The sequence below is a fragment of the Musa acuminata genome, chromosome BXJ3-11, assembly GCF_036884655.1.
Source record: "Musa acuminata AAA Group cultivar baxijiao chromosome BXJ3-11, Cavendish_Baxijiao_AAA, whole genome shotgun sequence".
Classification (NCBI taxonomy): Eukaryota; Viridiplantae; Streptophyta; class Magnoliopsida; order Zingiberales; family Musaceae; genus Musa; species Musa acuminata.
This window is the reverse complement of record NC_088359.1, coordinates 30,224,565-30,237,141: the sequence shown is the minus strand read 5'-3', so window position 1 is coordinate 30,237,141 and position 12,577 is coordinate 30,224,565. Positions and strand designations below refer to the sequence as shown.

The 12,577-nt window shown below is 39.9% G+C and overlaps 3 protein-coding genes across 5 annotated transcripts; 1 reads left to right on the top strand and 2 right to left on the bottom strand.

Moving 5' to 3' along the window:
* Nucleotides 1–1,940: 1,940 nt before the first annotated feature.
* On the bottom strand, nucleotides 1,941–3,188 carry LOC135653018 (wall-associated receptor kinase 4-like). Its single transcript, XM_065174426.1, has one exon. It carries the CDS (start codon nucleotides 3,186–3,188, stop codon nucleotides 1,941–1,943), a length of 1,248 nt encoding a protein of 415 aa, XP_065030498.1.
* A 390-nt stretch (nucleotides 3,189–3,578) lies between these two features.
* LOC103972635 (wall-associated receptor kinase 2-like) lies at nucleotides 3,579–4,397 on the bottom strand. Its single transcript, XM_009386981.2, has one exon. It carries the CDS (start codon nucleotides 4,395–4,397, stop codon nucleotides 3,579–3,581), a length of 819 nt encoding a protein of 272 aa, XP_009385256.2.
* Nucleotides 4,398–5,020: 623 nt separating this feature from the next.
* On the top strand, nucleotides 5,021–11,286 carry LOC135653329 (protein CHLOROPLAST J-LIKE DOMAIN 1, chloroplastic-like). 3 transcript variants are annotated; one of them, XM_065175201.1, is made up of 10 exons: nucleotides 5,021–5,225; nucleotides 5,433–5,529; nucleotides 5,607–5,711; nucleotides 5,868–5,945; nucleotides 6,671–6,726; nucleotides 7,873–7,930; nucleotides 9,162–9,287; nucleotides 9,666–9,761; nucleotides 9,869–9,940; nucleotides 10,971–11,286. In XM_065175201.1, the coding sequence occupies exons 1-10, from the start codon at nucleotides 5,023–5,025 to the stop codon at nucleotides 11,031–11,033; spliced, it is 954 nt and encodes a 317-aa protein (XP_065031273.1). In that variant the 5' UTR covers nucleotides 5,021–5,022; the 3' UTR covers nucleotides 11,034–11,286. The 3 variants fall into 3 exon arrangements, with proteins under 3 accessions (XP_065031273.1, XP_065031274.1, XP_065031275.1); XM_065175202.1 differs by lacking the exon at nucleotides 5,868–5,945; XM_065175203.1 differs by lacking the exon at nucleotides 9,162–9,287.
* Nucleotides 11,287–12,577: the final 1,291 nt, after the last annotated feature.

Genomic DNA, 12,577 nt, shown 5'->3' with positions numbered 1-12,577 from the left:
GCGAGAGGTTACAAAATGGCTGATCCTTGCGGAGCAAGATCGCAAGGGCAAAGCGCAACTTAGGCAACGCAAGCTAAGTTCGCGTCTTTGGCCGCAAGGGTGCCTCACGCCTTAGGCAATTCCAGCTAAGGTCGTGACAATTTGGCGGCGGGGCTCAGGCGACAAGACCTTCATGGCATGGGCTTCGAAGTGCGTGAATCTGGGGGATACAAGGGGATGTGACGGGCTTTAAATGTGATGGCCGCTCCCCTCCTTGGGAAACCCCAACTGTCGTCAACGGGCAATCCTTCCCTTCATAAGCCCTTTTCTGGGTGGTTGCCATCGTATCTACCATCATCGCCTCGGCTCCTTTATTGCGACTTCACCGACCTTTATGCTTTGATTTTTCATCCCGTGCCCCAGCTTCTTACCCGCGATTTTGAGGTTAGGATGTCTCCGTCATCGTCTTCGTCGCTGTCCTTATCTCCTTCCCCATCTCCTTCTCCTTCTTCTCCTGAGGGTTCTCGGGACAAAGTGGTTTGTGTGTCTTCAGGTAGCGTCGATTGGATAAGTAATTAAGATGATAAGATATCCATCGGTACTCATATCATATTTATTGGTCTTAATCTAATTTCTTAAAGTTCTAAGAAATAACGCTCTATTATAAAATATTAAGATTGAATATCGCATGATTACTTATATAATTATTGAACTTTGTTAGATTTAATCATTGCTATATCAACTATTTATCATATTTTTTAATCCTCTATCTATCTATTATAATAATATTAAGGTAATAGATCTATATAATAATTATGTATTTTACTCTTGAACGAAGCATATAGTTATTGATTTTTACTTTATTCATCACAAAGTTTAAAATTATAAGCTAGTGTCTCTCGTATCTCATCCTTTAATCAACTTATAGATGCTTTTATCGAGTTTTTATCTCATCAACAATTTCTTCTACTTGATCTAGACTATTGATATGGAGCACTAATGAGAGCATATTAAGAATGATATTATTAATAAAAAATAAATCATGATAAAGATTGTCATAATTCTCTTAATATTTTGATAATATATTATCATAATTTTATCAACGATCGCAATATGATATCCTATATTATGAAATAATTTCAATGAATATTTATTTTATATTTATTATTGATTGAGAAAATCATATAATATATTATAAAATAATTTAAATAAAAAAATATATTTATTATTGATTAAAAAAATTATATGACACAACTGATGGAACTGACTTCTATGACTCAACTGATGGACATCCGATCTTGACAAGAGCCAAGCCCATCTTTAATGGAGTCTTCGTTCTTTCTCAAACCAGTCACAGGAATGCGGTTAAGTTGTTCGGAGTCCCCTTGCTCGTATTCGAGTTCATCTCCGGCGGTACACTCTCCGACCATCTCCTCGGTGGCGAAGGATTCTTGCCTTTGTCGTCCGAAGATCGTGTAAGAATAGCCACAGAAGTAGCAACAACATTATCCTATCTACATTTCGAAGCTTCCACAACCATTTTCCACAGAGAAACACCGCAAAGCTAGCAGAGTTCGGTGCCTCGAGCTCCGTCTCTCTCTCGAGCAGACTTCGATAACTACTGTTGTTCAAGGAACACTTGGATACCTGGATCCCAATCTCCACCAAGCAGGAAGATTAACCCGAAAAAAGCGATGTGTATAGCTTCAGAGTCATTCTGGCAGAGTTGCTGACAGGCCAGCTTGCCATTCCTTATCAAAAGAACAGCATGGTGAGACATCCAGTCGCTGAAAGATAATAAAACTTACCTATTGTATCTTCACCGTATCAATCATCCCATGGCTCAAGGGCAATCACCCTAGTTCATGAGCATGATTGGAGGACAATCTCAAGCTCTGCTCAACCTGTATACAAATGTATAGCATGTACAGCTTCATTCGTCGAGCAACACAACGATCCATTCACATATTCTCTTTAACTTCCATCTCCATGCTATACTGCGTCGTTGAACTCCTCCCACTTGCTTCGGATGATGTTGTGCTCCCGAGACGGCTTGTGATCCCAGGATTCCCAAGATCTATGCCATCATCATTTGAGAACTGTCTTTCGGATCTATATTTTCCCGTTCTAATTCTTCGACTAATTTCGGATGATGCAGCGCCTCCTCCGACACTGGAACGTCCACTATTCACCGAAACCATGGTATCATCAGCTTGTGCCTTCTTAGATCTTATGGCTTCGAGCTCATCCTCCACCTCTCTCATCGTTGGCCTGTCATTACCGCTCAGTTTGAGACACGTCTCCGCCAGCCTTGCGATCCTTTCAACTGCCTCGTGGCTCCCCTCGTTGAGAACCAGAGGATCTAGAACCTTAAATAGCGAATTCTCTTTGAGTGCAACTAGGAAATCCATGACTAGATATCTCACCACATTGTTCTCCTGGCGAGGAATGGCAAGGTGGCCTGTCAGCAACTCTGCCAGAATGACTCCGAAGCTATACACATCGCTTTTCTCATTTAGTCTTCCTGTTTGTTGGTACTCAGGATCTAGGTACCCAAGTGTTCCTTGAACAGCGGTAGCTACCGAAGTTTGCTCGAAGGAAACAGACCTGGAAGCACCGAAGTCCGCTAGTTTTGCGGTGTTCCTCTCGTCGAGTAGTACGTTGGACGACTTGATATCTCTGTGGAAAATGGTTACGGAAGCTTCGGTGTGGAGATAGGACAGTGCTTTTGCTACTTCTGTGGCAATCCTTAAACGGTCTTCGAACGACAGAGGGGAGACCCCTTTGCCAGCGAGGAGATGATCGGAGAGCGTACCACCGGAGATGAACTCGAAAACTAGCAAAGGGACTTGGGTCTGTAGGCAGCACCCGAATAACTTAACCACATTCCTGTGGTTGGTCTGAGAAAGGATGAAGACTTCATTGATGAATTGGGCAAGCTCAACTTGATTGCTTATATTGGGCATTTTAATGGCAACCACACGTTGGTCGGACAGGATTCCTTTATAGACGTGCCCATGGCCTCCGCCGCCGATGATTCGGGTTTTGTCGAAATGATTGGTGGCCTTTTCCAACTCCTCTAGCTCATAGATCTTCATCCTTTCGATCAGAGCCACATCCGAAGAAGAAGATTGTTCTTTTCTTAGCAACTCTAGATTCTGCTGATAGAATTTCTCCTTCCTTTTCTGGACGGTTCTCCACTTCACCATTCTCCATAGTGCAACAGTAGCTACGAGAAGCAGAACACTGCACCCTCCAACGCTGACACCGGTTATGATGATAGTTTCTGCAAGCAAAAGGGGTTGTGCACAACGTCATCGTCGGGAGATCCCCACGCGATCGTAATGTTTAGGGGTCAAGAAGGAGAAGAATCATGTGGGAATGTAAAGGAAGAATGCTCACTCGAACTTGAGGAGCTTGAACTGTAACTATGACATGCCGATAAGAAAGGGTCGCCGCTCGTGCCTTCGGGGCATATGCATGAGTAATTCCCAGGTAAATTGGCGCACAATCCATGGCATGGATACTTTTCTGGGTGATCGCACTCGTTGATGTCTAATAACAGAGCGGAGGTAAGCAGAAAGAAGCAGATAGGCTGGCTACATGGTGAGAGAAGAAAGAGGGAGACCTTCGCATCCGCCTTCCACGTAGGGGTTGCCGTGATAACCGCCCGAGCAATTGCAGAGATATCCGATGCCATTGGTGGCGTTGAGGCAGGAACTGTTATTGCTGCGGCATGCGTAGGAGGTCAAATTTTGCGGTGCTTCCTCGCATCCCACGTCGTCGCCTATCGACCAGTCCAGCACCATCGGAACGCGGTCGTCATTTCTGTAAAAGAAGTCAGTTCCATTGAGATCGGTTGTTCGGAAGGAGTACCAACTGCCGTCGACGAGGAAAGCAAAGCTACAGGGGTTGTCCCACGAGATGTCCTCGTGGCCGGTGGAGGAAAAGGTTATGTTGAAGAATTGAAGCCCACGGAGAATGGAGGTCTGGCAACAGCCGGCGCCGGAGCAGGAACCGTTGTTGAAAGTGGTGTTGTCGTTGCAGATAGACACGCAGCCGGTCGAATAGGACTGATCAGTGGCACCGACGAAGAGCGCGATGGTGTCGCATCCGATGGCCGTGAACTTGTTGCGGGTGTCGGAGAACGTGTAGTGCGAACCAGTAAGGTCCATTGGGATTGATACTTTGGCTGGGAAGACGGAGTCGTCGCAGTCCCAAGATATGCGCTTGTACACTCTTGCTTGCCCATTCGGAACATCCACACCGATGACTTGTATGTTGCCAGCGTAGAGTTTGGATTCGGTTACGTCGCAGGAGAGGTCGAATCCGTCCCGGTAGCAGCCAGGCTCGATGCCGAACGGGTAGGGAACGTCGATGCTACCGCATCTCCTGGTGCAGTTTTGCTCGAATGCCATTGCCGCGGTTGCCGCGAGCAGCAGCAGTAACAGCAGCAGCTTGCGGCTCATCATCATTCTCTCCTCCTCTACCTCCGTCGCCGACTTTCCGGGCCTCCTGCGAACTCCTTTAAATCGGGAGGACTACACATCTTCGTCGTTCCAATCGAGCAGAAGCAGGACAGAGACATCGTCTTGGCAGCAACGCTACATGGATTATTAATTGCACTATTAAACATGTTCTAAAAACAAAATTGAAACATCAAGTGCCCGTTGTAAACATCAGCGCATCTGCCTCGTTGAAACCGAAGCCAAGGAGGAACCTTTGACATCGCAAAGGACGAGAATGATGCTTTGAGTGGTGATGCATATGTGCTTGAATCTGAACCGTTGGAATAATAGATTAATTAAGTATATATATATATATATAAATAATATGGTTGAAGTAAAGCTGGTAGATTAAGGTTGAATCCATAATACAGTTGACAAAACAATATGAGGAAAAAAATAAAAAAAATAAAAAAATAATTAGCCTAATTTTCGATCTAAATTGATTCGATGTGGTTAGGTGGTGCTCGCGACACAAATAAGTCGGATTCGGATTCGGATTTGTCGCGATTACTAAATGACGGCTTCTCCCCAGGATATGTTATTATGGTATCCGTCGTCTTCAAGCAGCCTTCCGAGTACGAGGACCCGCCCAAACCCTAAGTTCCCAATTCCTCTTCGAGACATGGCGGCGGCAGCGGCCGTGACCCCGACCGTCTTCGTCTGGCCCACGCTTCACCCCACCAGCCATAGGAGCGCCGCATTGATTCCGTCGGCTCCGCTCCGTTCGTCCTTCGCTAGGTAATCCCGCGAAACCCTCCGCAAGAATTTTTGTCCCCCTTGTTATCCGACGCTTCTCTGTGCGATTAATTGATGTTATTGCGATGTACCGTTCGAAGTTTCAGTTACTGAATTTGGTATGTTTTCTACCAAATGATTCTTGAGCGTCTTGGATTCTTTTTTAGCTACCTGGGATGTGATTCTTTGGCGTTAATTGATGGCTGGCAGGTTATTTAGAAAGCCATCGAGTAAATTTCGGATAGTATGTATGGCTTCGTCCGCTGCCGGGAGCCCATATGATAGTGGCGATGAAAATCCATATGGGGTAACGTACATTCTCTGGATCTGACATTTCAAGCAAGGGGACTGTTTGTAATGGTTTCTTGGCGTTTTGGCTAGTAGGTTCTTGGTGTTAGTTCGATAGAAGGGTTTGATATGGTGAAGGCGGCATATACAAGAAAGCGTAAGGATGCAGAGCGTAGGGGAGATGAAGCATACCTTGCCAAAGTAGGTTAAGGTTATGGACAACTAGTTTAATTTTTATTGCTAAACAAGAAACTTTTAGCCTGCTGACCTGCATCTGATTGCTTTTAGTCATTTGCTTACTGTACATTGGGCTGTTTATTTTTACTGGTAATTATAGGTTTCTATTTCATGTTTCAGCTAGAGAAGGCATATGACAGAATCATGATGTCACAACTGCAGAGTAGGAAGAAAGGGTTGACATTTGGGTCTTTTAAGGTCGTACTCCTTTATAATGCCTCTTCATTTTTCTCCCTGCAACAATTTTAGAAGAGACTACTAATAATATGGGAGCATTTCTTTGACTGCATTGATTTTTCATAAGCGCATTATTACTAGATACGTATCGTCAACATCCTTCTGTATCCTAGTCTAAAACAATTGCCATAATTCTGCTGACTTGAGTTTGCTTCATGTTCGATGATTTAGTTTTATCAATATGAGGAGGTTATGATAATGCCATATTCTGCTGATTTGTCGATGCTTATGATTTGTTTATGGGCTTGAACGTAGACATGGTTACATGACACTATGGTAAGATATCCAATTCTGTGGGAACAATGTAAAGTAGCAAATTTTGGTTGAACCTAACATTGCAAGATTTGGATGTCTCTGTGACATATTGGATTCAACTTGTAGAACATGTTGAGAATATCTTGCACATTGTTTGAGGAGAGTTCTCATTGTGTGCTAAATTACATCATGAATGTGTTGCAAATTACACTATTTTAATATATTTATTTTATAGTTGTGGTATTTAAATAACTCTTCTAGTAAAATTACCAATGGATGCATGGTTTTGTGTGTCCAATTTCTTATCTGATTTGATGATTTCTTGGATGAATTTTTGCAGCAAACTTATCTTGATTTTGTATCAGTCATATTGTTTTAGTTGGTATCTTTACCTTAAATTCTTATATATTGGTACTTGATTCATAATTCAGGTGTCAAAGGATATCAAGTATGCAGATAAGCAGCCAATAGTACCATGGGGACCAAGGTACTCGTCTGGATGGTGCATGATAATGGGCTTATGTTTTTGACTTAGTGCTATACTGTTGTACTAGAAGAACCATTTAGGTATGCAAATGCAAGGATCATTATGTTGACCAGCACGAGATATAAAATACCATGTTGGGAAGGTATATTGCTAAATAGGAAACTCCTTGTAAGGGAAAACTCTTATTTTTGTTTGATAAGCATAATGAATACTTTTTGAGAAGTTAGGAAGTTAAGGAACATTGGGTCCCTTGTTTTGTAAAAGAGGTCAAGATTTGTAAGGTCACTGATAGTTGCAATCTTTTCACTGTCTTCTAACATTAATCTGAATTATGGTCATAATGGATGCTGAATTTATACATGACAGGCATACTATACTGATGTTTAAATGGTTCAAACTTGGAAGGACATATGCTCTCATACAAATATTTGGTAGGTCAAAATTGGTGACACTGGGGTGATGTGGGGTGTGCAGTACTACTTGAGATGTTTTAAAACTATCTCTAGGGAAGGCAGAGTAGCCTCATAAGGGTTTGAGCCTCTATCTTGTGTAGTTGAGGAGGGAAGGCTTATCTGGCAAATGTTCCTTTTCTCTTTTCCTCTTTTTTTTATTTTTTTCCCTTTTTTTCGTCCTAATGGCATGTGATAAAGATGAGATTTGATCAGGGCCTTGCAATGAATTGAGCATCTTTATCAGCTAAGCAAACTGGCACCTTCTTGAAATTGTGGGTATGTGGGTAAGGAAAGGATAATTTGGTGAAGGTGGGTTTCAATCCAGAACATTGCTAATTCTTACAAATGATGTTAATGGGGTATGACTTATAATTTTATTGATATCATCCAGATGTCATTAGATATTAGGCTATACATTTAAATTTATTCTGAACTAGTAGTAATGACTAAATTGATAAATAACAGACTACTAATACTAATGTTCTTTTACTTATATATATCCAACTTGCTGATGCATAATTGACATCCTCTGATCTAGAATGTCACTAGCTGATGTTAATCTGTATTTTTTTTTTTTTGTGTATTAGTGTACAATGACATAACATCCTTGTAGTATTTCTTTTGTGTGATAACTAGAGGAACACTTTTAATGTTTGAAGATTTTCATATCTAGTCTGCTTCTATCTCATTGTAGGTATTCCAAGTCTAGCGTGAAGGATATGCGCATTAATATGGCTATCTCTGCAGTCTTTGTAAGATCCAAGTTTTTCTTGAAGTTGATTTCTTTTGAATAGTTTGTTGTTGTGTCCTTGGAATGCAGATTGATGTTTCCATAATAAGTGCAAACTAGTATTTTTTTAATCTATTATAGACATATCCATCCATAAGAGATCAGGTGGGCTTGTCAACATTTCATTCTTTTCATATTACAATATATTTATGATAAAAAGCAGTGAGAACAGTGAACCTGTTCAAGAGTCTATAAAGACATAATTATGATAGAATGCCATTTGTCAGACATCATAATTTTTCTAATACTCGTTTAGTGCATTTGACGCCCCCCTACAAGTTTGTCCAACCATTTTGGTCTTCTTTCCATTACAACTTACCTGCAATATCAGCATCAAAACTGAAAAGCAACACTAACCAATTCATGTGTTGCTGTCAATGTAAAACTTGACTGAGTGCATCTGTTTTATGATTATGTTATTTTCTTTTAATATTTTATTTGTTTAATTTTTAAAGGCATGATTAGAAATTTCATTTTTTGAAATTCAAATTTGAATACAGAAATTTGAATTTAAATAATAGGATCAATTATACAGGGTTTAAGTGAGTGGTAACGGGATTTAGATCGTGGGGTCACTTAAGTTTTTAGGGAACTTTTATGGATTGAAAAAGAAATGTTGCATTCTCTTTCATTATCTGGTTGAACGTTTTGGACAAAGGAGATAGCAGGGGGTACCTAATGGAGAGAAGAGAGGAGATACATCATTGAGGAGAAAAGAGGTAGGATGCTCCATCTTCCTTCCATGCTTTCTTGTGGTTCTGTATGATATGTTTTTTCTTTTTCAAATCGTAGTTTGGCATGAATTTTCTAAACCATATATGATTATAGAAAGTGCATATTTCTTAGTTTTGTTTATTACAATTATTGAGTCTTTCATAATAGTCTCCAAGTCCAAGAAAACTCATGATCTCAGAACTAACAGAATTATTGGATTACCTTTTTTTATTTCACCACAGCTTTCATTTTCTGAGGATTTATAAAAATGCTTGCACAGTCTAGAATCATAACTTGACCAAAATCTACATTCATTTAACTTTGTATAAAGTTTTTCTGTCACAACATTGCTGATGTTCTACCTGGCTTTCGAAGTATCCTACTATGTCATTGATGAAGATGATCACAGGCTTGTCTATATACTGGTGTAAGGCTCTCTTTTTTAGTTATTTTTATCTTTTGCCCTTTTGATTTTGCAGAGTCTCTGGGTACTGATCCAACAGAATGCAGAATGGAAGCCTTTGCAGTTTTTAGCTTTCATTTTTTTCTATCGAATATTTGAGAAGTTAAAAGCATTTGAGCCTGCAGTATCACCTACTCTAGATGTAAGTCATACTTATGTGGTCTGTCTTAATGAGGAACAACTGATGTTGAGTGCTCAAGCTATTAGTATCTTGAGTGTGTTTTGTTGTTTTGTTAGTTAATAATCATTGATCAGTGCACAAGCAGTGAAAACTGCTTCTATAGTTTATATATAGCCACTCTAGAGGCCCATACAACTTGCTAATGATTTTTATTTATCTTCTCTAGAAACTTCTTCATGCAATAATTATTTGACATGGAACATTTTGATTTGTCTTTCTGTTTTGGTTACATTTGCCAAATTTAACATTAAGATCTATATGCTAGAGCAACTCATTCAAAGTAAAGAGGTATCTAAGAAACCTATTTAAATTCAGTCATGTACGTGCTCTGGGTTTCAGGAATATGGTGAAGATGAAGGCAAGGGAGTACGCATGGGAAAGAGGATACTTCGTTCCCTTGCATTGGTTTTCGGATGTATTGCTGTTTCATCCTTGGTATGCATATTAAGAAAAACTAGATTCCTTACAAGTGGCTTTTCTCTTAAATACTTTGTCTGGGTTTCATCCATTTCTTATTCTTTGGCTGCTCAATACTGTCACAGGGCTACACTGGACTCCTCAACCTCATTGAGGTTTTAGGCCGTGCCATTCCTTTGTTTCTTTACAATAACCAGGTATTGCTCGACACCATCTTTCTTGTGGGGTCATCAATTGGTGGAGTATATAGTGCACAGATAGAACTTGCTAGCAACATCTTGGTACCAAATTGAGCTCGATCCTAATTTTGTAATGTCTTAATGGATCATGAACACAATACTACCAAGTATGATAATGAGTATGATTTCATCCAATTATTGAGTAGATTGGTTCTGCCAGAGTCATTCATATAGGGTATTAACTATTGCATCTATTTGTCACCTTATAGTGGGTCGGTGGTATATTGCATCATTGTCCTGGTTTTGGATTCGTTATTGAAGGACAAGAACAGGGAATAATAGGCGCCTGGCTGGATTTTCTGTACAAATGTTTTGTTCCACTCCAACTCTTATAGTAAAAGCACTGCTAGTGTCTGAGATTTAAAAGATATGGCTGGAAACAATGATTTGCATTATTACAAGTTTAATACTTTATTCTATACCCATGCTACACTATTTGATACAACTGTTCCGATTCTTCCCATATATAAGGTTTTGTTTTCTCCTTTAATGTAACTTTGCACAATCTGAGGTGGAAAACTTTCTAGTTCTTGGTGCTTGCTTGATCATAACGCATCCTAAAAATGTGTAGATGGTTTCATCTTCATCCTCGATTACCGTTCATGTTGTTTGGCCTTCTGATTTTCTGTACAAATGTTTTGTTCCACTCCAACTCTTATAGTAAAAGCACTGCTAGTGTCTGAGATTTAAAAGATATGGCTGGAAACAATGATTTGCATTATTACAAGTTTAATACTTTATTCTATACCCATGCTACACTATTTGATACAACTGTTCCGATTCTTCCCATATATAAGGTTTTGTTTTCTCCTTTAATGTAACTTTGCACAATCTGAGGTGGAAAACTTTCTAGTTCTTGGTGCTTGCTTGATCATAACGCATCCTAAAAATGTGTAGATGGTTTCATCTTCATCCTCGATTACCGTTCATGTTGTTTGGCCTTCTGATTCCATGCGCCTGACAACTCCTGTACATTTGTAATTGGCAGGAGCTGCTTGTTACCCTGGCAACATCAATAACCCTCTACATCATGGCTTCCTACTACCGATGATTAGGTTTGCAGGGTCTCCTTTGCTATTTTTGTATCTCAAGAGGTACTCCAGGATTCATGCAAAACGCATGGAGGTTGCCACAGCACACCAGTTTTGGTTAAAGCCAATAAGAAGTGGATTCCTAGCCTTGTATATATATATGTTCAATTTTACAAGGGGTTATATGTGTGCGCTTGGGTGCTTGACATGTAGTTTGCATTAGTACTCCTTGCAGCTTCGATATTTAAGCCGGCGTTTCGTATTTGTGGTTCATTTCGTCTTCGTTAAGTACTTTGAGGAAACTTATGGAGGAGGGATGTCATGAAAGGTGCAGTATTTATTCTCTTCGGTGTCTTGCATATCCGATTCGACAATCAACCTGGGAATGAAGAGTCTGAAAGGTATATAAATATATGTATGCTCCTGAGTTGACAGGTGGACATTGTCGAACAGAACACATTTATTATTACACGTCCTTGTTCAAGCGATTCATGATGTAGTAGTATGTTATCATCATACTTTACCTGCGAAAAATAAAATGCTTAGTGGATCAAATGCTCACAGACAGAGAGAGAGAGAGAGAGACCTTATATAATCGCTAATCATATCAACAGGAGAAACATGGTTTGAATCATAGTTCAGTTTGTGTATCGTTTTTGTCGTCGGCTTATTTATTTTTCAGTTTTATTTCTTTTTGGCTAAATAAATTTCATGCTCGTGTTTTCCTCCTTAAATATGGTGAATTATGTGAATTTGATTTCAAGTCCCTCATTCATTTCTTCATCAGACTCCCCTAAAAGAATAAATATTTTTAACTCATTTGATCTTTTTTTTTATTGTCCGGTATATACTATTGTATAATGATTATTATTATTATTTTTAATTTTCCTCTGACGGAGAGGGCATTGGTTTTTGTTGGTCGAACTTTTCTTTTTATATTTAGCGATAAAGTATTACGTACAGAAAATAACGGTTGGAAATCCCGAGAAAGAGCTTTGGATCACCGGAAGCGTGATTTGAGTGGATGGAGGGATATCGGGAGGCCGGCTCGTTTGATTATGGGGTTTCTCGTGGAAAAGAGGCGGCTATTTTGAGGATTTGGTGATCTCTGGAGCACAGAAGCCTCTTGCCTGAGAGGACTGCTGCAGACGAAGCGCAAGGTCTTGATGTAGGTAATTCGAGTGCTAAATGAGCCTCTTGATCCGTGGGTGTGAGGTGAGATTTTCTTCTTTTCCTTCTTGTTTTACCGTAGGTTCTCGAATCTAATTCGTTTTTTCATCATTTGTTCTTCGTCTATGATCCGAGGAGAACAAGAACCTCCTGGCTCTTGTGCGAGACGGCATGGGATGATCTCCTTGAGGTTTTGTTCGGAAGATTTACGATTCTGCAGCTTTCATGCCATTCTTGCTCAATGAGTCAGCGGTGCTGAGAGTAATCAAATCAGTTGAAATGGCTCATCTATATTATTTTTATTTTTCATTTTTTTTCCAGATTAAACTTCCGAGTTCTTGTTTTCCTTCTTAATTTTAGCGGATTATATAGTAAGTTTCAAGTCTTTCTTGAA